The 25,341-nt window shown below is 37.2% G+C and overlaps 2 protein-coding genes across 3 annotated transcripts in view; one reads left to right on the top strand and one right to left on the bottom strand.

The window, feature by feature from the left end:
* Window positions 1–25,341, top strand: part of LOC145938774 (uncharacterized) — a 297,324-nt gene that overhangs the window by 195,694 nt on the left and 76,289 nt on the right. The window lies entirely within an intron of this gene.
* The window catches only part of LOC145938776 (uncharacterized), a 103,395-nt gene continuing 84,753 nt past the window's right edge, over window positions 6,700–25,341 (bottom strand). For both annotated transcript variants that reach the window (XM_083042530.1, XM_083042531.1), the window contains 2 exons: window positions 25,006–25,046; window positions 6,700–6,907 (listed from right to left, as the gene is read on the bottom strand). In XM_083042530.1, coding sequence (XP_082898656.1) covers window positions 6,904–6,907; window positions 25,006–25,046 — 45 coding nt within the window. In that variant the 3' untranslated portion in view covers window positions 6,700–6,903. The remainder of the gene's footprint in view (window positions 6,908–25,005; window positions 25,047–25,341) is intronic.

Raw genomic sequence — 25,341 nt, 5'->3', positions numbered from 1 at the left:
GGTCTCGTGTCAGCGATTAACGATAATGCAACACTCGGCGAACGCTCGACGAGTCACCGTCGCAAGAAAGGCGCGCGCGTCCCGTTAACGTCATAATAATTCACGACGTCGACAAGGAGTTCCGCGCACACGACATTTTTATACGACGTGGAAGAAACCGGCGAGATTCCTCGGTTGTCTCCGACGAGATGCCTTGTAAGCGATCATCGACGTACGCGGTCTATCTCTCGTCGATCGGGGATCAGCGTGATAGATCGTCTCTCGCGAATTGCCGGGACTCTCGTCGCTCTTTACCGGCTTGCAACCTGCTTACGCGAGAGACGACGTGTCCGATATTATTTTCCTATTCATAATACTGCTCTCGCGCTGTTGCGATTAGTATCTTTGTTCCCTCCCGCGGAGAGCGAATGATAAGCATCAAATATTCGCGAGACACTAAAGATGTTTCACTTAATGATATTTTCCCATGAGAATTCTTTCTATTTTAATGAAGATTGCGACAGAAGACAATATTTGATTAAGAAATAATGTATCATCTTTAAGCTTATTTTTTTTAAATAAATAAAATTAGAGATTGCATTAAATCTGATTTAATGCAATTTAATCTGTCATCTTGTGTGACTATCGCATATCTTATGATCACATGCATATAATTATTTTATTTCTTTAGTATTTTTTAAAAATTACAAATCGTACGTAATTATTATTAATTATTACCATTCGCATATATCCGGATAAAATATTTTCGCGAGAAAGCAAGTTTTTGACTATCCTAGTGCGATAATGTGTTATCGCTTAATTCCTTTTTAACGTTTATCCCCATCGGCAGTAAATTTGTGACAACGTATAACGAAGTCTACAGTCTTTGACCTTGCCTTCTCGTTCATAAGCGTTAATACATTGTGTATTTCGCGTAGTCATGTTGCACAGTAATTGCGGATATATCTTGCGAGTCAATGCCTTCGAGACGATACCTATGCTCACCTTTCTTCTTAGACAGGTTTATTATTTTAAGAAAGCCGTGCTATATTTCAAGAATTTCTTTCGTGTCTAATCAACAATTGAAGCTTTTTTGCTGACAAAATTTTATGGTGCTAAACATTATGAGATCTTTTCTTCAATTAGTTTGGTAGCGATTTTTAAAAATATATAGTCATAAAAAATTATCCAAGTAAATGATATATTTCTTTTTTGATTAATTCAAATGCTCTTTCGAACTCGAACTTTTGCTCGTAGAATTCTACGATCGTAGAATCTCGCTAACATAATCTCCACTCCGCTATATCCGGACGGCGATGCTTCTTGGAAGGAGATCTACGATCAACAAATGAATAACAAGCACAAGAGATACACGAAAAATCGGCGCGGTGAGAAAACGAGGAAGGATCTCTCGTACGTGATATCGATGAAGGCGCGATCGTAGTTAAAGTCGGCGATATAATCCGGTACCATCGGCTTGGGACCATATTTGCCGGCAAAATAACGGTCATGATCGACTTCCTCGCAAGATTCGAAGGTTCGATTCCGCGATACTGACAAACATATTCGATTGCCTTATAGCGGGCGAAACAAATGGCAATATATCGCGGCGTTAAGAGGGATCTCTTCGTCAGGTTCCCATAGAAAACAGGTGGCGAGAGGGGAAGACGAGAAAACGGAACAAACGAGTACTTAGTGGAGGAAGAAGGAGCGACGAGCCGGGAGCGCAAAGCCTCCGGACCGGGTTGTAACATGCTCTCCCACGCGGTGGTGGCTTGTACAGGCTACGGCTTCAACGGCGGATCGACATCCGCGGAGATGCCGATACATCCGTGGTCGAGCACGGTGCTACAATAATCAGTTATCGGCTCTCGAGCGATCTAACAAGTCAGCAATTCCGTTGCCAAAGCACGGAAGTGCTTTAACGAGTCGTTTGTTAAACTTTCGCGGTCTTTCGTACTCTAAAACTTGAAGCAAAATTTTTTTGCATTTTTTTCGATCTCATAATCGTAACATAGACATAACTGTAATATGTTACAGTGGCGTTACGGTGGAGTTTCGAGTTTTAATTGAATCATCTATTTTGTGTGTGAGCGATTGTTCAATTGACTGCAATTAGTCTAAAGAATACTCTGCTCTAATTTATATCTGCATCTTATTAAAAATTTATTAGGGTGCATAATTAAACTTTGAAAAAGCAAAACTCGCAACTATCTTTATATTAAATATTAAAATTTTCTACGACGAAGAAAATAAATTTTTATTTAATCGAATATAGGAGAGAAGAGAAAAATTATCTAATTGTATGTCTTTTATTTTAATTTTTTGCGGATACTTAATACTGCCAATGTGAAAGACTCTTTTGTATAGTTTATAAATAAAGTCTCTTCTAGTCTTCCCGCACAAAGCTTTCACAAAAATTACGTGTAAAATCGCGAAAGAACAGCTCGTCGAATGAACTGTCCACCGGTTTATTCAACGGAACTCTCAAATCCTATAATTTGAGTCTTGGAAGAAGAATAAATGTCACTATGGCCATTAAGCTGACAATAAAGGAATTTATTTTTGTTTGACCATCAAAGAGAAGAAACTTATAACATTATGAAATAATCATTTACGTTCAAACATATGAAATACATTTACCAGTGTTGTTTTGTAGAGATGTACAATGCAGCCATGCAATATTATCATGTTTGCAATTTTTTAAATTCTAAAAGAAAATGCCGCATACAATTATTATATTTACCTTGCAAACAGTGTATTTCAGAAAAATTTGAATTGAAGAGACAAAAATTTCTGTTGTCACATTAAAAAAGAGAGAGGAAACAATTTTATTACGCTTTCTTTTAATATCTGTTAATATAATAATTAAAATTCCTTAATTTCATCAAGTTTGAGAAATAGGAGAAAACTATAATATATTATTCGTTGAAATTAACATTGAAAAATGCGCAGAAGATATTCTCGAATTTAAAATACAATCTCCCTTTCTCGTAAAATCTCAAAATTCGCGGTCGATTTTTCATTCATCGAGATCAGAAAGCGCGATCCAATTTGACGTTGATGTCCGCGCGTATCGGCGCAGCATAGACGGCTAACGGGGATTTATGGTGCCCAGATGGTGCGGCTACTGAAGTAGCCGTTCGTAGGGAAGCCTCCGGGCGAACGGTCGCGAGTTGAACGGAAGGGTTGAGGAAGGTGCGCGGAGATACGAAGAAAGAGAGAAAAGGGAGAAGGAAAGAAAGACGGAGCGAGTATATGCACGAAGATGTTATCTATTCGCCGGGGCGGAACATCGAGGGTGGCGGCGGTTCCCTCCCTGCTTCCCCCTGCGCGTAGTTTATTCTTACTTGCACTTACTTTACTAGCTGCTAGCTGTACGAGAGATATACGACGATAACATCTGACGTATGGAAGTCGGCCGCGTTATAAAGACGTGACGATGCGCGATAACGAGGCATAAGAAACGACGGATTATTAATTTCGCAGTTGCTTGGACCCCGCGACTTTCTTCGAGCGGATATGTATGTATACGTACATATTTATTGTCTGTTAATTCGCACGAAATTGCGCGCTTGTCTCGTGATTTGTAAATGAAAGCTGCCAGCTGTTGCCAATAGGAAAATCATTTGCCTCTATGACGAAAGAATTTCGTCATTGGAAATTGCATTCAATTATCCAATATCTAATATCGATTATAAGAAGATAGAATGTAAAATAATATAATTTTTACATACGAACGCTAATATGTGTCATATTGCAGGCGAGATTATTGTTACGGCAACTCTTATCACTCACCGCGCGCATTACCTAACGCGATATTAACGTTTGCAAAACATTGCTGCGGCAAAAAGTTTTATCCGTCTCCGAGGTAAATTATGAAACTAAGTAAGAGCGCGCCAGAGCGGCGTAAAAAGTGGAGCACGCGAATGAGAACAAGGTGTTGTCCGTGTTCGCGACATAGCGAATAAATCTCACCGGTTTCTGTCATCGCGGGCGTACAATGGCGAGGGAATAGAGTCGCAAACAAGCATGGCTTTCCCATACGATCTGGCTCATCGAGTTACCCGTTAGTTACCCAACCACATATTGTCACCATCGGCCGTTCACCATAAACATTGATTTCGATCGGTTGCCGTAACGTCCGACCCCATGACAAATCGCAAAGTGCATCTAAAAGCGTTCGCCGCGAATCGGTTATTTCCTTGTGTGTCATCGCGAACGGATACAGCTGTTTGTGTTGTTTCGAGATATTTCGCAACGTATAATCCGATGCAGCTGGAGTTGGGAGCACGGCAAGAAATATAACATTAGATTACTTTTTATATTTTTTAAATATAATAAATGCAAGCTCCACGATACGAGGACGCGAAACTAAGAATGACAATTTTTGCGAGAAATAAAAAAGATAAAAAATAAATATCGTATAAAAAATCGCTGCGAACATTCGTCATCTCGAGAAGTCCACGATAATGAGACGGTAAAAATCGCACTCCGTCCTTTCGATTTCTGCAAGTCCACCGTTCTGCACCGCACCAGAATGTAATTTAATCTTTCGAAGACAACAGAATACGTGAGCGTTGACAGCACAAAAATAATGAATTATACTCTGTCGGTTCGCGATACTTTCGCCGGGGCCACGTTGCACGCGCTGCACTTCGAGATTAATCCGTCGTGGCTTCCATTCTCTTTCCATCGATCCACAGCGAATGCTTGATAGATCTACGTCGTGCTAGGTGACGTTTGAGTTATGCACTGATTCGGCCGCGGACGAAGTAAGAACCGCCAAGTCGACAATTGCCGAGAAATTACAAGAAATGCGGAATTACAATGGTTTACGCATAAACATCGCGTGTCCTTGTTAACAAATTTGATTTAAAAATTATTCACGCGATTTCGTGTCAACTAATAAAAATTACAGAGCTTCTACTTGCTTTTAGTCACAGATTCTTTGATGAATCAGAAAATTCTCGTAAATTAACGCGCTCATTAAAATTTTCTTCTAAATAATTACAATTAATATAATAATTTTTGTGTTATACACGTCATATATTCCATTGTTAAGCCAGACCGCTTATTTGCATCGATGTCGAGCGAGAGCTCTCGCCGAGATTAAAACACAAATCGTATGTCACGCCCAGTCCGATTTCCGCGTACATTCTCGACTTTCTCGTCGCGCGGTGAGCTTGTGCTAGATAGGTGTAAAAAAACAGGGGACAGCGGGGAAAAATCGCGGAAAATGTGGGCGAGTCAATCACGAGATTACATGCCGGTGCGTCGCGCAGGCGGCGTCTACTTTTTCATCTTCTCGAGATCCGTGAGACGGAACACACTCGGCACTCCTGTTTACGAGAAGACGCGCGCGCATTAAAAAAAGAAAAAAAGAAAAGAAATGAAGCAAATTGCGTGGCGCACGTCGCACAATGACACGCCTGACGATGAAAACGGCGGCGCGTTAAATGTTAATACACACGCCAATCGAGAGATTATCGCGCGCCGAGCCCTTACCAAGCATTCATATATAAATTTCAATGAATCGCTTTCGATATACCCGGTGTTCCGTCTCTTCATCGTATCAAATATTAAAGAGGATTCTGTAAGCTTTTCTTTTCGCAGCCTTTAAAAATTTCAACGGAGATATAATTAAGGATTAATTATATTGTTGAAAGGGTACAAAGAGTTCTTTGTACATTCGATTACTTTTAAGTTGATTTTAAATGAAAAATTGCATTTTAACATGAACTTTTATTATGAATTTTTATTATGAACAATAGAGAATCGAAAATAATTAAGAATCCTTTTCTAAAAAAGGCATGTTAAGTCAATTCTCACAAGTATTGTTGCCTCTTCTTCGCGATGTTGATTGGCTGTCTCGATTCGCGTTGTGCGTTATATTCGTAGCATCGAGAGACTGTCACGCGAGGGTTAGCAGTTTGACAGTTTGTTCAAAATAAAATTAAATACAATAATATAATGTTTTAAATAATATTTTATAAAACTTTAAACTTGATTAATATTTTTGAGTTATCAGCTGATTTCTGTCAAAAAATATTAATCGCGCATACAATATATTTACAACATATTAGTATTTTAATTTTTTACCATATTATTATTTTAAAATTTAATTAGCAAATTAACGCTTTATTAATATTTTTTGACAGAAATCAGCTGATAACTATCAAAAATATTAATTGAGTTTAAAGTATATTATAACATATTATTTAAAACATATTATTTTATTTTATTTTATTTTGAACAAACTGTTAAACTACTAACTCTCGCGATGACAGTCTCTCGATGCTATACGAATATAACGCATAATGCGAATCGAAACAGTTAATCAGCATCGGAAAAGATGCAACAATACTTGCAAGAAGCGACTTAACGTGTCTTTTTTAGAAAAGGATGTTATAATATTTTTAATTCGATTAATATTTTTGACAATTATCAGAGCTGATTTTTGTCAAAAAATATTAATTGCAGATAAGATATTATAACATATTATTTAAAACATATGTTACTATTTTAATATTTTCAACATATTATATATACCCCTATTACCGCTATAGAAATATTATAAAATAAACAATTTCTCACTCACCAATACGTGCAATAGCAGAGTTGTAATACACAGCACATTGATCTGAAAACAAAATATTCAAATTATGTTGTATATACATAATACATATGTGTGTGTTGAATATCTCATAAACAGTTTAGAAAAAATGTTTTATTTTGCATACCTCATAGTTGCCCCGACGTCGCCCGATGCCTCCCCGGGCCTCCTCCTCCTCTCTTGGTCCATGGTAGCACTCACGACACTCGCGAAAATACAAATAATTACGATCGCCCGACACTTTACACGGCACTCCCGACACGCGAAACTTTACACCGTACTCCCGACACGACGCGTGTATCGCAATGCTACCTGTAACAAATAAAATACATACATGTATTAGAATAATCTTATTATTTCGCATTATAACATACACAATATAAATGTATGTAAACTATATATGTAAACTAGAATTAACGATAAATATATCCACGCAACACATTCGTGCGCGCGAAAACAATTGGGTTATGTTGGCAAGAGATTTTGCATCGAATTTTTCGCGAAATATGCGTTTCGAACAATTACGACTACATATTAACCTTGAAATTATGATATGCGATTGATAAATATTACAATACAAAGGTTAGAAATCGTTTCTAACGATTATGCTTACTAATTAATCACAGCGGGACGCAGCTCCAACTGCCTGATACTCGCGACGTTTCGGTAATGGCCGCTATTCGCTACGAACATCGGCAACTTCATTCTAATAGCGCGCGCGCGATACTATATACATGACTTAATATTAATAATTAATTAAAACTCGAAGGAGATTCGTTCGAAAAGATATAGCTTTAGAAAGAACAAATATTAATCGAGAATAAGGTATTATATAATAACATATTATTTACAACGTATTACTATTTTATAACTTCTACCATATTATTATTTTAAAATTTAATTAGCAAATTGTAACATACACAATATACATAAATATAAATAGGTAAGCTAGAATATTTAATTAGCAAATTTTATTAATATTTTTTGACAGAAAAATCAGCTGATTAAGAAACATTGAGAGAAAGAATGTCTCTTTCTCCGCAATAATATTTTCTCTCTCGTATTTATAGAAATGTTTTCGAGATGCCTTGTGTATTTGAAGCTTGATTATTGTAAAAAATAATTAATTTGTTATATAATTAATTTGTTGTATAATAATTAATTTGGATAATTTGTCAGTGTATCTACCGAGCAATCACAACGTCTGATTAATGTCTTATATTACTACTGAAAAAAAATTAATTGAAGCTCTACATGACATATATGATTAAAGCATCAGTTGATTAAAGTGTTAATTTACTAATTAATTTTTAAAATAATGTTATAAAAACTAAAATAATATAATATGTATTAAATAATAGGTTATATATATATATATATATATATATATATATATATATATAATACTTTAAACTCGATAAATATTTTTGACAGTTATCAGCTGATTTCTGTCAAAAAATATTAATCGAGAATAAGATATTATAACATATTATTTACAACCTGTTACTATTTTAATTTTTTAACATATTATTATTGTAAAATTTAATTAGCACATTAACGCTCTAATCAGCTAATTTCTGTGAAAAAAATTAATCGAGTTTAAACAAACTTTATATTATTTTTTTTTTAAATATTTTTTTTAACAAAACCGAAGAATGACGCGCGCGTTTGTGTCGTTCTAGTAACATATAAATTATAGATAAAGTAGCTATGAATCATTTATGCAGAGTACAAATGAAACTTTATCATACTTCATTGAAAATCGGAGCAAACGCATGTGAGGTACGAAAATAATTTGTTTCAATCGATCTATTTTAAGAATCTCAATATATTATATATACATTATTATTAAAAAGAAAAATATTTAACACATAATATATTAAATATTTAATTCAACATTTTGGTACCAAAGTTTTAATGCCTTCATACATCGCTGTTCGATTGCGTCATCGAATTCTCGAGTCTGATTGCATTTTACCTTTATTAAAATGGAGATAACATCAATGCATCGGCATTTAACTTTGTTTTCTTTTGCGGATCTGCAGCGCGCGTGTTCGAGAATTATTTGAAAGGTACCGTTTAAGCAAGCATGTGCGACGTACACGCGCCCTTTTTTTTCTGCACGCGTGCATTCCGACCATGCCGATCGATTTATTAATTTATTTATTCTCAGCACGAGCACCGCCGCTGAGTTGAGCAACTTTTTTTCCAGACTACCCGCAGGTAGACCGCAGATGTGTAGGTACGACTGGTTAGAACAATTGCGAAAGAAAGACGAATTCCTGAAAGGCACCTTGCGGAGCTGCGTGTCAATAAACAACCGCGATTCCGTCAGAAAATATCCGCGGAATATATTTCCGAACAAATAGCAGTACACGAAGCCAATAAAGATGACGGCATTATTTTTTCATTTTATACTTTTTTGTCGATTAATTCAGCTAAATAAATGTTATTAAACCTTTTTTATTGGCAAAGATGTATAGAGCATGCTTTTTTAAATTACATAAAAATTTATTGTTAAATCTTTTAATAAAATGAAATATCTATATATTCTGCCTGATTTCATTTTTATCACCAGAAATTTCACGTAACTCATTTCATTTTTACAATATAAAATGTTACTAAGCATCGCATTTTTTTTAATTATATAAATTTGCGAAAATAAAATTCGCAACAGGGGGATCATAATACATGTATAGGCGATGTTACAAGTCTCTGGAGGACGTCAGGAGGTTTGGCGAGGCGCGCGAGAGACTTCTCCGTCAAACCGGAGAATCAGGGAAGATTAGTTTTCTTTCTCGGTATCCGATGGCCCATAGTGGTACTTAATCCACACACGTGTGTAACCCGTAAACGAACGTGACGCATTCACCTTGACCCCAACGTAAGATATTATATCTATCTATCTACCTACCTACCTACCTATCTATGGCTGGAGGAGCGCGCGAAACGAAGCTTTGATTTATACGAAAGTCCTGGTGGTGGCCGGCGAGAGAAGATGCTGCGAAGATCCCGCGCGCGTATAAGCGCATCTGGCGAGAACCCTCTCCTTGGTAAAAACGCGGCGGCGACGACGGTGGCATCGGTTTGCGAGCAGCGACTGGCATTCGCTGGTATGTATATGTATGTATCTACACGTGCATACACGCGCTCGTAATCAGGCACCCGCGACGTAGAATCTACCTGTTCTCATCTTGACGCCGCGGGCTCGTTGTTGGCGTCCGACACGTGATGACGCGCCTATGTTTGCTCTATCTGAAGGCGCGTCTCTCGTTTCACTTCCGAAAAGGGAAACGAAAGCCTGAGATCATTCCGTTCCGAATCTGTTCATTCGCCAGGGACGATTTTTCTTTTCTCTATATATTTCTTTCTCCTTTTTTCTCTCTTTCTCTCTGGCTCTTTTTTTTCGTCGTACAAGACGTCACGCGTCTCGCGGCTGCGGTATTCGCGCTGACATGCAAATATACGCCGCGGCGCGCAACACCTGGAGTGGATAATGACGCATGCATAGACGCTGTCAGTCCGGCTGCCCATCGTTTTCCGTTCGTTTAGTCACGGCTCGTCGGCGCGAAACTATTTTCAACTGTCGCCGCCACCGCAGCCGTCGCGCCAAGGGTAGACGAGTCAGGTTGGCATTAGAGGGGCCGATGATGAAAAGAAAAAAAAAAAAGATCCGCGGTAATTTTGTCCTGACGCGCGTGAATCTCTCGACGGACGCGTACATACATAGGTATAGGTATGCATCGCGCGAAGAAAGTATCCGCGAGGAATTTGCGCTCGTACCTGCTTGATTATGCATGCGAGAATGGGTCCCTGTCTCTTCTTCGAGACGGGCCGGAAAATGGGCGAATATACGAAATCGTCGAGGAGAGGCAAGATTAAACTATTAAAAAGATTAATATATACAAACACGTTTGGATGGTGAGACGGCGGATACGAGTTTGCAAATTTATACGCGATCGATTTCTCACACATCGTCTGCGTTGTCATTTAGCGTCGTACATCAATGTGCGCGATCGTTTCTTCTGCTATTTCTCAAAGATTCATGTTTTATGAATCGCGTATCGATGGAACATCACGTTCGTCGAAGCTATTCAACATTACGGATACGGACAAGTTGTCACGGTGACAATGTCGATTTGTCGACGTAGTGAATTTATCGAGGCATCAGCGAGTCTTACAAGCGGACATGTTAGAAACATGAAACATAGTGGTAACACACACAAAACCGGGACCAAAACCTGTTTACAAAAATTTACGATGTTCTGTTCCGTACATATAATTTATATATCACGTGCTGAGTTTCCGTTAAACGGGCTTTCGATTGCTAATATACAAAGGTTTCTTCCTAAATGCTTCGTGTAAAAACTTGACGATGGAATGTAGCGGAACCTGATAAGACACGCCAAGGGAATCGGGAGTTCCGTTCATCGGAACGAGATATTTAGCAGCGATCGGAAACAACAAGCTGCCGGTCTAATCACCGCTCGACTACCTGGCGATCCCTCGAAGGGTCCGTGAGAGTGTAAGAGCGTGCACCCGGGTCCTGCGACTGAATCACGCTAACTAGAAAGCACAGGATCGAGCGACGGGAAGATTACGTAACGGTGTTTTGGAAAGAAAATTTAGTGTTTTTTTTCTATCTTGAACGAAACAACGGTTCTTTAATTTCAATATTGCGGCGTCATATTCTCGTTATAACAGTTTGAATAATCCATTAATAAGTTTTCGTGCTTTTTTGAATCTTAAATTTTAATATCATTTACTGCTGTGTTATAACCATGTGAATAATTGTGTAATTTATTTTTTAATCATACATTTTTATGTATATTAATTTCCTATCTGGACGCTTATGAGTCGACGATGAGGGAGGGAAAGAGAGAGAAAAGTTAATTTATATATGATGATATAGAATGATTTATTATACTAACTGCTAAGGTTATTTTTTATGTAATTTTTTTTTATATAAATTATTGTTTCCTTTTTCGAATATCGTGCGAAAGAAAAATGCTTTAAACTCTACAGATTATAAATTTTATGTTCTTACCGAGCATACGTGTCCCTCATACATCGTGATACCGGTGAAATACCCCATCGTAAGATCGTATCGTAAATCGCTTAGAAGCGCGAGGCGACCGAGCAGAAAATTTACGCGGCTGTAAAACGTCGGTACAAGAGTAAACATCCGGACTCTACCTTGTCTGAGATTTGATTCCGAAGTCGATTTTTTTTCTTGTATAAACAAGTTGTAATAAAGAGAGCAAACAAATTCCGACCGATGTATATGTATACGAAAAAATCTCCGAACTTTAAAATAAATTTTATAATATATTTATTTTATACATTCATTTTATTTAATTTTATAATATAGTTTGATCATTGATATTATTCTCGAAAAATTGTACTAAATTGATTTAAATTTAGAAAAATCGGCAGGAAATCAATATATTTTTTCGTTGCATCGTTAATTACTAAATGTTTTATATAGAACCATTATATGCCCGTATATTCACTCTTTTACAACATCCAACGAGCACTTAACCGTTATCGGCCCTTGTCGACAAACAGCGAGTTTTATTTACCGTCGCTTCATCGGTGGCATAACGATCTGACTGGTACTTTCAGGGTAAGCCACGAGTGCGATCCCTGTCATCGCCCCTTTAGGCGAGATACGGACTTTAATGTGTCCCGAGCGTCCGCCGAGATCTTTAAATGTATCCGCGTCTCGTCTGCGTCCTGTGCCTACCTGGTCGCGATCATGATTCGCCACGAGAATACCGGAGATATTTAACAGATAGTTCAATGAACAATCTCTTTCTCTCTCTCTCTCAAAGAAAAATCAGATTTCCCACACTTAACTTTATTGTTAGGATTAAAAATATTATTGAATAATTCTAACAAATTATTTAATAGTTCGAATTCTTCCGTTACGTTAATCTTTTATTTGGGATTTAAAAAGAAATTGTTTAAATTGTTTAAATTTTCAAAATTATCAATACGAACGTAAGATATAATAAGCGGTGTACGATATGAAGATATTATGCACGGAATTCGAATAATCGGTTTCGTGATTTGTTTCATTGCATATTGCTTCGGCAGAGATTTACGGACGCAATCGCGACTAATAAATGCCGGAAGGGATGCGGAGATCGTGCGCGAGCGGTGCGATACCGCTTATCAGCGCACATCGCATAACCAGTAGCAGGTAGAATCGTGCGTTCGCCGATGCGCTCACGCTCCGTTGTTGTCCGGCGATTGTCACGCAAGTAGTAGATCCGTATCTTCGCCGCAGCGTGCAACGACGGTCGCGATCGTGATCTCTCTTGCGCGTCTAACGAAGTCCCGGAGATTCCCGATGCGTGGTAGGTAACTTAGGAACACACGTGGTTACACGCTATACACACGTGGTCGAGTAATATCCCCGGTTATGATGTTCTTACGAGATCGTAAAACCTTCTCTCGCACGAGTTATTGACTTGTTGTGCAAATTTCAACGCGTGTCCACTCAAGTTCAAGAAATTGCCGATTTAACGAAGTCACAAATTTGGCTCTCATAGTGAAATAAATTTTATATATTTCAGAGTATAAAATTTTGATCTAAGAGAGATCACATACGCATTTTATTCTTTGTGTTTCAGAGTCTCATAATTAATGTATATTTAAATAACTTAAATGATATTATTATACGTAGCATTCGAGATGCGTCAGATATCGGACTGGAAAATGCGAATGCGACATTAATGTACGTGATCGTGCGTTTGCTATAATTGCGCATTGTGCAACGCATTGACATGAACATACGCGGCGTTTTAATATCGCGGTTTACGTCATAGCGCGGTAACACGTTAGCGAGGTGCATTTCCTTATCGGTAAATCGGCGGCTAATCATCATCAATCACTATCGGTCGTGCGAACTGCGTGCACGTACCGGTCCATATCGACAAACGCATCATCACGTATGCATGACGTCGAGTCAGATGGAAGCCAGCGTTTGAGTTTACGATCTTATAGTTTATGTAAAATAATTAGTGTGTTGATTTCAATGGAATTAATTGGCCGTTATCGTTTGAAACTCGCTCATACTTGTCGGCATCGGAGAAATTAATAAGCATGACTTTACTATCGTGCATAAAATAGCTAAAGATTTCGCATATGATAAAAATACGTAGAGTCTGTAAAGTATTAAAGTTAACTGACGTTAGTTACCCATCGTTTACAAGTCGATTAAATCACTTTTGCTATTCATCGCGTTGGATCTGACAGGGATTGTACTCTGTTCTACGTTTCGTCGTTAGGAGATTCATAGTACAGTCCTCGTCTTCAAGATCCCCGACGAAGTGATTTTTCCCCTAGCCACAATGCAGTTAACGATTTCTCGAGGCAAACTCGCTCGGTTGTATAAATATTCCTTTCGGCGACAACGAGTTTCTTTCGACGAAGACGCCCGTCCAGGCGCACCGTTCGTCTTCGTCACCCTAGCCCCCCCCGAAGACCTGCTGCTGCTGTGCTGGCGTATCCTAATGATCGCTGCTGCGTCCCGTCATTAGGCGTACGTGCTACCGACATACCGGTTTTTCCGCGCGATCTTCCATATCCCACCTCCTTCTCCCTGCTTCCTTCCATCACCTGAATCCCTTGGCGTATCCCTCGTCGAGCTGTCACTTGTAAGAAAAGATTTCGTCCTTCCATGCGCGTATAAGACATGCGTAAGAGACATACCGCGTCAACTTGTCTCGAGACAGGCAGACAGATGCTGCTTGCAAATTAGCAACATGGATTTCACGACGACGCGACGATCGCGCAGATATGTAATATAGGCTGAAGAATTATATGAATGACTATAATTCTTGCGACGTGATCCCGTCGACAGATTTCGATCGACGTTAAAAAAAATACGTAAAATATCTATTAAATATTTGTCCGTACATAAATTTATTTCTTAATTGTCTCTTTTAATTGATAGGAATGCATACATTTTTAATTTTATGTCATTTTGAAATTAAGCTGAGATTCCGTGTTTTAAATAATTTACAGTAATACACAAACGCGTGTTATTATTCAATTGCTAATTTTCTTACTCGGACATGTATCGCCAAGTTATCGTGCCTATATCGACGGGAATATCCACTGATAATCGACGGGGTCCTGCAGGTGAATAAGGGTCCGCGCGGTGACTTCCATGCGGCGGCCTCTAATTGCCGAGACTCGTGAATTAGCATCGGCAATAAACTCAGCCAGTCGCGCTACGTCGACAGTTGGACGTAAAGGTGACTGTAAAGGTTCATTAGTCACTGAGCACTGTGTAACCCAGGTATATTACTGCTCTCCGGGTACTACCAGCTAGACATTCGTTCCCGTGTCACGTGAAGGATATACACGCCTCTCCATTGGCGAACTACCGATTCGTTCGTTCCCTTCGCGAGCATCGCCGCCGATCCTCCGGGGGATAATCAAGAGTAGGCTCCTCCGGATGTGGCCGATGTTGCTCAACAGCTTGACTTTTCTTGTAGAAATTCAATTTACGCATATCATTTTAATTGGCCGCGTTTCAATACACAAATTTCAAGAGTCTTCGACACCCTAGAATTTTATCGCGCCATTTGATATAATTACAGAAATATTTTTCATTAATCGCTATTTCATGATTGTGTCTAGTCTTGTGATGATACATTATTAATTATATATCATCTGTCAATATATTCACAATTTCTCGACGTAATTTTATATTGCAGAATTTCCAGAATTTATTTTCTTTTCTTTTTATACGATACAAAATTTATTATAGCATCGTAGCAGATATTATTCAGTTATAATGTTGCATTTTTATTTTACACGGAGATTCAACTTAATATCTCGACATCGATTCCGATTTCTGTAATTTTCAACGCGCGTAGCCGGCGCAATCGTCGGATTGTCTACTTTATCAGACTGCTGCCATCACGCGTCTCGTTCGTTACGGTTACTACCGGGAGATCTATCGCACTCATCACGGCCTGGACATTATTGCGTCTGGCATTACACACATCTTGTGCCTGCAGCTCGACACGCCTTCGCGCAAAAAAAGGTACTCTTCTTGTCGCCGACGCGATTCGTTAAGAGCGACCCCTCGTTAAGCCGTTAATTCGATTCCACTTATTTTTCATATAAACGAGATTAAGCTGCGATAATCTTTGTATTGCTCTCTTAATTTTTTTTAATTTTAATTAAAATGAGGCAGCGCATTAAATATAGAAAATATAAAAGAATTAAAAAACGATTTATATAATTATACATATGTAGGTAATATAACAGAGAGAAAGAGAGAGAGAAGTTCTGAAAAAATTCTGAGTGTCTAAGATTCAATGTGTGAAATAAAAATCGAGAGTTGAAAGTCATTTTATAGACTAATCGTCATTCTAAAGCTGATATAATGAACTGAGCCATTCAAGCGATGTTAAAAATTATTCGAATGGCACTCGGTGATTTCGCTACGTTGGAAAACCGCGATCGAGGTTTCTCCCGTTTAATCGCGCGCACTCACGCATGCTAGTCGCGATTCCGCGAGTCGCGAGGTAACATGCGCAATCGCAATTTGTCACGTTAAGATATAAAGGGCCTCATTATGGTCATCTTTCATGTGTCACCGCGGCCGTGCTAATAAGACGTTATTAGTAGCGAAAGAGATCTTTTTCGTCGTCGCGGCCGATCGTGGGACGGTTATTATCGATGGCGTACAATTCCCCTCTCTGCATTCCTCGGCCCGATGCCGAAGACGACGTTGATGGATGTCGAAGCTCGCGTGAGCCCGAGGCGAAACGAACTCACTGCTTTCTGTGTAATTACGAAAGATTCATTTTGCGAAAATCATCTGGCGTGTCTACAAAGCGCCGATTGCTCGCGATAAATGGAAAGAACTCTGTCCAATCAAGGCTTACTTAGTGATGGAACTCAAACGCTGCCATGTGACAGCTGTAAGATCCGATACTTTTCTCGGTCTGACATATCGATCTTTTAGCATTTCAGAAAAAAGATAATTTTTGGCTATATAAATTGGGAAATAAAAAAAATATATAGATATATGATATATAATATATATTATAAAGATTAAGAATCTCGTTTGCGAATCTCTCGTGTCATTCATATTTTATTATTCCAAAGTACTAGTGAATTATGGAACAATATTCGGGAAATTAATGTGACATTAATTATCTTTTAAAAGATTGTACAATTTTTTATGGCGAAATTAGTAAGGATTAAAAAGCAATTCGTTCGAATAGGATTGGCTTGACGCAACCGCGCTTCGGCTAGTTTCAGCCGGCGATAAATCCAAACGCGATAAAAGATTAACGCCACAATGAAGAGCGCGATAATAAATCCCGGCTTTAATTATCGGCGGCGAACTTTTCCGCGTGTTCCGGCGACGCCGGTGATAAATATCTGTCCGAGGCTCTCTGTCGCAACCGCGTCTCGCATCTGCGGCTCGTTAAGATCGCGCGAGCGCGCGCGGGGGGGGGGATAAGATTATCGAAAAAGAGACGTCGCTGTACCGCCGCCTCGACGGTATCTTGATAATCTAATAGTCGATTTACCCTAATGACTTTCCACTGCATATTAAGTGCCAAGGCCGTAAGTCTTTGCGCGTTGCACACACGGCATGCTGCGAGTCTGGCAGTCTAGTCAAGATCCTGTGTGAAATCTCGTCAAGGAACTCTCGCCGCCTGCCGATCTCTTAAATTCTCACACATTTTATCGGGTGCTTTATGCCTTCTAAGTATATACATGTGAATGTTTCTCGAGGTAATATCGGTAGGGTAAACATATATAAATGACTTTTGCAACATATTTTATTCTTCATGCATAATATCATAGTAATCATATTTACGAAGTAAATGATTGATTTTGACAAATAAGAGAAGATTAGATTATAGAATAGATATTAAATATTTTTGCCCAACAATTATGTATAAATTATATTTGTACAACTTTTTTAATTTTATTTGAAAAATGCTTGGAGTTATGAAATTAATGTGTTGGAACTTTCACGTTCGCTTTTACGTTCACTTTATTGTCACGATGTATTTATGCATAATTGTGATTGTTTGAAATTTTTCTCGGCATTGTCAAAGTTTTTTTTAGCACTCCCGATCTATACATTTACTTGCAAATAATATTTGTTCTAGAAAATTAAATTTCTATCGATAATTTTATTAACACATTTGACATAACATTTAAAATTACGATCGCGCGGAGTTCACTTGACGAAACTGTCACACATTCGCACTACGGACTCAATATATTCTATTTACGCATAATACAATAATTATTTGATATTTGTTTTAATATTCTCCTGACATTATGTGCTTATTTGTAGGCGACATTTATTCTCAAAATAATCTAAAATAACTCAAATATGATTCTCTTTTATGATTATGCATGTATTTGTATATGTATATATATATATTACATGTACGTGTGTGCATATATGTATATATAACATTGCATTTATGTATAATCTGTCGGAAAAGTTATATTTATAAAATGCATTTGTAAAAAAAAAAATTACGACGAGCACAACTATTTTTTTAATAGATTCGATCTCTATGTCTCAAAATACTGAAATTCTAGAATATTAAAATTTAAAAAAATTAAAGATGCAACTTTTATATAAAAAAATTTATTAAAATATGCAAATACTATAAAATCAGAATTTTTTAGAAACATTTAGATTACGTATATAAGAGCGAACGCATTATTTCGTTTCCTTGATCTACTTTTATGATATTAAAAATGCACTGATAACTTCAGTGATTATAACCGCAATTTTTCGATTCGCCATTACATGGCTGCTTTCCATTAAATCGACACTTGCAGAATGTGTAACTCATTTCAACCAACCCGCCGTGGTAAATGGGCGCAATTACCGATTTCTCGCTACCGTTAATATATCGTAAAATATGTAATATCGTGGCGAGTCGCGATCAAGCCTGCGGGATATTACATTACTCTATGGCCAGGAATTTTGCCAGTATAATGCCCGAGTTTGTGCATAATATAATGCGCTGTTCATAATTTATGCAATAATACAAATTGAAAAGAAACATTAGTATATCAACTATCAAAGTGTATATAATAATAATTTGCAATTGTAGAATGTTAATTATATAATAATAACTATTCTCAATTTACATAGATAGTGATAATTTAGTTGTTATTGTTTTATATATATATATATATATATATCGCATATATTAACAAATTAATATGTATTTGCTGACCATTTATATTTTTGTGCAATTTTTATTCTATTGTGTTGTGCGAAGAAAACTAAAAATTAAATTAAATTTATGTTATATTTAACTGTTATATGAATAATAAATCGTCTGATTCGTAGACACAACCATGCTATCATTATGTTGACATTTATTGCACAAGGCTTTTTTACAATCGCGATTAATTGCTAGTAATGGCTAATAATGACTCTCGTAATAAACTGATGGTTACTTGTATGAATTATCGAATTCCAATAAAATACAATTAATGAACGAAGCCCCGTGGGAGTCTACCAATTATTAATCCCGGCACGACAAAATGATTTAAATTACTTGCAGCTCTAGTGACTGCTATTAGCGGCTAATTATCTTTCGATCATGTATAACAGCGGTGTTTCGCGGCAGAATACACATGAGAATTCACGCGTTGCGAGTTTTCTCGATAATTACAGATGTTCCATAGTTTTCGTTGTGCCAGTGAATTGCGCTGTTGCACATAAATGCGAAAAATATATTCTTATATGTACAAAGTCCGAGAGTAAATGATAATATGTAGATTATATCCACAGCTTATAAATTGACATAATTTATGCTTATTTATTAAATATATTAAAGGAGAAAGAGAAGAGAGAAAAAGAACAATTTGTTTGAGATTACTTAGTGACTCTACTATAGATATACTCAATATTTATAAAAATAAATAAATAAATAAATTTCATCATTTTCAAAATTCAATTGCGAATAGATGATTTGAATACGATGGGTGGTCTACATTTGGTCCGTAATGTCCTAACGCAACATTGCACTGCCGTAAGCTAAGACGCGCGCAAGAAGCTATATATGATTATATTTTAGCCATTTCAATTGAGAAGCGCGCATTATGCATGGCATCAAGAAGAAGGATGGCCTTCGCCATAACGCGAGTAAGATTGGCTTGAGCAAGATTCATAGAAGATTAATCCTCTACAGCGCCACGCTTCTTTTTATCTTATGCATCCAGAGGCTACAGAGTAGCAAAAGAAAACAATACACGGAACCGGTTCGCTTTCTTCGGCACAACTAAAGTACTAGGTGTACTCGTACATACTACTAAAGATCATATGCATCATATGCTACTTGATTACCCATTTTCTCATTTATATAAAATGTTTCATATTACTATTATTATTTCTGCGACTAATTTTTTGATTCTCCACTAAATTGACGGTCGCCTTTCCCAATTATAATAATCGTAAAAATAATTCGTTCGAATAAGAATGTTCGAAAAGATTATTGTTTTTTATTTATCCAAAAATTTAATGCAGTTACCGCGAGGTAAATTAGTTGTAATCGACGCATTCTCGCGACATCGCTTTCCGCGAAAGCATATTGTGTAAAATCGCTTATAACTCGCGACAGGGGCAGTTGAATGCCATTTTCATGGAGCTGACGAAAAAAAAAGGGAGAAACGTCATCGAACGAGTAGATGAGCGACGTATAAGGTAGTAGTGTGCCTTGTAAATGTAAATGAATGTGATCACCGCCCTGTAAGGCCACGTGCCTGTCGAGAATGCTCATTTGCCATCCTCAACTCTTCTGCGGTTCCCTTCCGTTCTTTTTTATCCGAATTTTTTGAGAGCTGGTCCTAAAACTGTCACCCTATCGCGATCCTTTTTTATTTTGTTGAGACAAAGTCATTTTGTATTAATTTTACACACGTAATATCAATTAAATCAGTGACGTTCTTATTCATTTGCAATTGAACAATACGTTTCACGAAATTACGTATTAGCACAAATTTAGTCTTATTATGAAAGATTTTTTTTAAGCGCTCTATTTTTTTAGTCATTATTTCTCTTTTAATTTTCAAAATTCGCAATTAGAATAGTAATTATATAGATAGAAGCTATAGAAAAGAAAACGCTTTATAATAAAAAGCATTAATTTTAGATAATTTTGTTCTATTAATATTTTCGCTTCAGAGTGATTTGTGAATATTATTAATAGATTTTTAAGTGCATTTTACATTTAAAAACACTTTGTCTTTAAATAGTTAATGTGTCAAGCATGTCTGTGTCATAACTAGTTTGAGAGATGCTGGGAGATCTGATGCTGTTGATGATTCAATTAATTAATTGTTTATGGGTTATGGGAGCGGCTATTTAAATAAGTTGGAAGATTAAGCCTTAATATTGGAAGAGAAAGTCGCCTGTCTAAAGGATTATTATAATCAAGTCGTTGCGCATTCTCGATTAAATAAGGTGGAGCAATCTGCAGGAATCGTTAACAATGAGGCGCGAGAGAGATTCAAGCTATCGAGATCGTAATTAATCCGACATTCAGCGTACGAGTTTGCGCGTCGTAATTGCGGCGGAGAACATGAGCTATCGTGCCCGCAAAGTTGCAATTTACTTATGATAATTGGAGAGTGTTCACGAACGTATAATAAAACGCGCAACCGCGGAGCGTGAGAGATCGTTAGCGTAAGTGCGAGGCACACATGTCTAATGCACGGCTTCGGAACATTTATAAACTATGCTATTGTATTGCATGTTGTTGTATCATAAAACCATATCGATATAATTTGATGATCCGCCTTCTTGATGAAATGATATAAAGAATACTTTATACATCGAAGTAATACATCATTGAGAAAATTAAATTATATTTATTTTTAATATATTTTATTAAATCATATTTATCCTACGAATTTTTACTCTTGTTAAAGATAAAATAAAAAAATTTTTTTATTTTTTTCTGTATATTAAATTATTATTGCATATCGCGAGATAACATTGCATTTTATAACGTCCAACGTGCAATGTTAATATCATTCAGGTGATAAAAATTTATTTTAGTACCGACATGCACATATATAGTTTCGACACAGTGAACTGTGACACTGAGAAAAAAAAATGCAGAGCGAATACTAAATTATTACACGAGGCATTCTAGATACTCTACGTAACGTCATTATTACGACAACATTAAATATTATTACATAGGTCTTAAATATCGGTGAAGGTCCGGTTCCTGTAAGTCAACATATCGCTTCACTTGAAACCCATATGAAAATATTTGACGTTATGTTGACGTGACGGTGACATTACATGCAGCGTGCGTCCTGCAGCTTTATCCTGCGCGTTCTGCGGATATGCAGATCCCGGATGGACGCGAATATGTTGACTTATAACGCTCGGAACGCGCGCGTGCGAGCGGCCGAAGGTATCGAAAGGTTTCAGTCGAGAAGTTATGAGAGAAAACGCGACGCGAAATCGGCGATACACGTTTGTAGCCGTGTGCGCGTGTATTCGTCGTACACATAACGTCCGGTAAGAGGTTCTGAAAACGTCCGATCACGATGCACGATAGCCCGATGCGTGCGAAACATTAAAAGCCGGTTTTACGGTTATTGCCCGAACGCCGCGCAAGGGTTTTTTCCTTTTTTTTTTTTCCTCTTTCTCTTCAAAAGAGATGCGAACGCATCGGGGGTCAGAGTGCCGCACGGTAGCAGCGGGGCCGCGAAACTATTAGAGTTTATTGATTAAAGCTTCGCTTACTACGACCTCTATGACCTCCCCTAAGTCCGTATCTTTATAGTTATCTTGCCTAGACGGTGCACTCGACCCGCGTGGGTGCGCGAGTACATATTATACAATACATATATCCGTCACGATGCTAACATCGCGATCGTTACAGTCTTGTAATTTTCCGGATTAGAGAATCCGCGATATGTGCCGACCTGAAGCCCTTTTCCCTCGGTTTCGTAGCTCTTCTCGTTTTCAAAGAGTAGGATTATAATTATATTCAGTTTATTATCGCGCACGTGTCGATTTGGTCAATCTCTTCTGCTTTTTTACGTTCAATTTGTCGATACAGGTGTGTAATGGAGAATTCTCGGATGACACGCTTTCTTTTATCGTATATTTGTCGACGTTGTCCAATCGTTCACCCAATCTATCCGCGATTATCCGCGACCGTTTACGCGCATACCGATGCATTTTATCGCGAGAAACTGCGCTTTTTCCCCTCCATTTGCACGCGCGTGTATGCATATCGTTAAGGAGGCAGAATCCATACTCAGAGGCTCGATTTTACGATCGTTCTTAAAAGCACGCTCTCGGTCATTGATTTTATCCGCAATTCACCTGCGAAACCCGATACTCCCGGACGCGTCTTCTTAGATTACTCCTAGATTACGTTTTTAAGCAGAGACACGATAATACGCGGGATAACCCAAGACTTTCTCGCACTTTTTCGCGGAAAAGATCCCAGAAGAAATGACATACTCCTAAGATGCAATTATATGAAAAAGAGAATATTAATTTTCTTTTTATGATTATATTTTGTCAACAATTTAATCGACAAGAATTTTCATTAAGTTTCTCTATCCGCACTCTTGTCATGAATTTTTATAACTCGAGGATAAGTCTTATGCACATCGAGAAAGGTTTTAAATGCCGCGGAATAAACAACACGCGCAAAAGGAAGGGAAACGTGTCAACGTTTAGAGAAGGCGCGTTTATAAAACGGCGTTTTTCCGCGACACATGTGGCTTCATATGGCGGACCTAGTTTTTGCTCGATATATATACTCGCGAGTGGTGAGCACGAATACGATAGAGACCCACATTTTTATTCGCTGTTCTGGGCGATTTCATTTGTGTACACGCTGCCGCGAACATTGTAAAAGGGATCGGTGCACGCGATGCCGGATCCCAATTGGTACAAGGCTGCGTGAACATTTTACTTCGCTCTCGGCCATGATAGAAGTATCGAAGTCAAGTGTCATTCTGTACCCTGTCGCGCAGCTTCCAATAATCGTCTCAATCGAAGACAGACTTCTCGCGATCTGTCATTCTTTTTTTCGCGAAAAATTTAAATCAGCTGTATTAAGGCAAATTAAATAGAGAGTTATAATTGTATTAAGTATAGCATAAAAAAACTCCGCGTTTACAAATTATAATAAAGACTGACGATAAAATGAGTGTATAAGCGCGACAGACTGTTTTCGATTAGTTTTTCTCACAGATGTCTTAATGAAATAAAGATGTGTCGAATCTCGTGTTGGTATTCAAATCGCGCACGAGCCTATTTCTCCGGCCTTTTCATTAATGTTTCCCGTAACATGCATCCGTATTACGCTCGATATCTACGCGGCGATCATGTGTATCGCGCAACATATAATCACGCGTGTTACCTGACGCGTCGCCATTAGCATAATTACATCGCAATAATGCAGCGCGATTATGCATGTCACCGTAACGAGCTGAAAAGCAGAGGCTTTTTCAAAGAAAACACATGGGCCATGTCCGTGTCATACACGCCCATCATTACGTAATTTCGCACGATTTCGGTAATAATGATGTCATCTCGAGTTCGCATAACATGTTGAAATACATTAGATTTGATAAATTTAAATATATTGCAGTGATATTTGCACTTTCAGCATCATCTTTATTTTGTCCATTATTTGTTTTCAAAGAGATCAGTGCCAATTGTTAATGTAATTATTTAAATTAAATTTATTTGTTTATGTCATTTTTTAAATCTTTTTCTAAAAAAGATATGTAAAGTCACGATGCTTATTGGCTGTCAAGATTCGCGTTGTGCGTTATATTCGTAGCATCGAGAGGCTGTCATTGCGAGGGTTAGTAGTTTAACAGTTTGTTCAAAATAAAATTAAATAAAATAATAATATTAGTTTTAAATAATATGTTGTAATACTTTAAACTCGATTAATATTTTTGACAGTTATCAGCTGATTTCTGTCAAAAAATATTAATCGCGAATAAAGTATTGTAACATATTATTTAAAACATATTATTTTATTTTATTTTATTTTGAACAAACTGTTAAACTACTAACCCTCGCGATAACGGCCTCTCGATGCTATGAATATAACACACAATGCGAATCAAAACAGACAATCAGCATTGCGGAAAAGCTGCAACAATACTTGCGAGAATCGACTTAACTTTTTTAGAAAGGAATGTTATAATATTTTAAATTCGATTAATATTTTTGACAATTATCAGCTGATTTTTGTCAAAAAATATTAATCGCGGATAAGATATTATAACATATTATTTAAAACATATTATTATTTTAATATTTTCAACATATTATATACGTCCTTATTATCGTTATAGAAATGTTATAAAATAAACAATTTCTCACTCACCGATACGTGCAATAGCGGAGTTGTACACAGCACACATTGATCTGAAAACAAAATGTTCAAATTATGTATATACATATGTCGAATATCTCATAAACAATAGTTTTAAAAAAATGTTTTTATATTGCATACCTCACAAAAGATATTAATCAAAAATAAGATATAACATATTATTTACAACATATTACTATTTTAATTTTTATAACATGTTATTTTAAAATTTAATTCGCAAATTTTCGCTTTTTTAATATTTTTTGACAAAAATCAGCTGATTAAAGCGTTAATTTGCTAATTAATATTTAAAATAATAATGTTATAAAATTAAAATTAAAATAATAT

Source organism: Prenolepis imparis, unplaced genomic scaffold (genome assembly GCF_030444845.1).
Source record: "Prenolepis imparis isolate NDT839.2.m4 unplaced genomic scaffold, iyPreImpa1.0 SCAF_7, whole genome shotgun sequence".
Taxonomy (NCBI): domain Eukaryota; kingdom Metazoa; phylum Arthropoda; class Insecta; order Hymenoptera; family Formicidae; genus Prenolepis; species Prenolepis imparis.
Note: the sequence above shows the minus strand (reverse complement) of the source record. Positions and strands in the feature narration are given on the sequence as shown.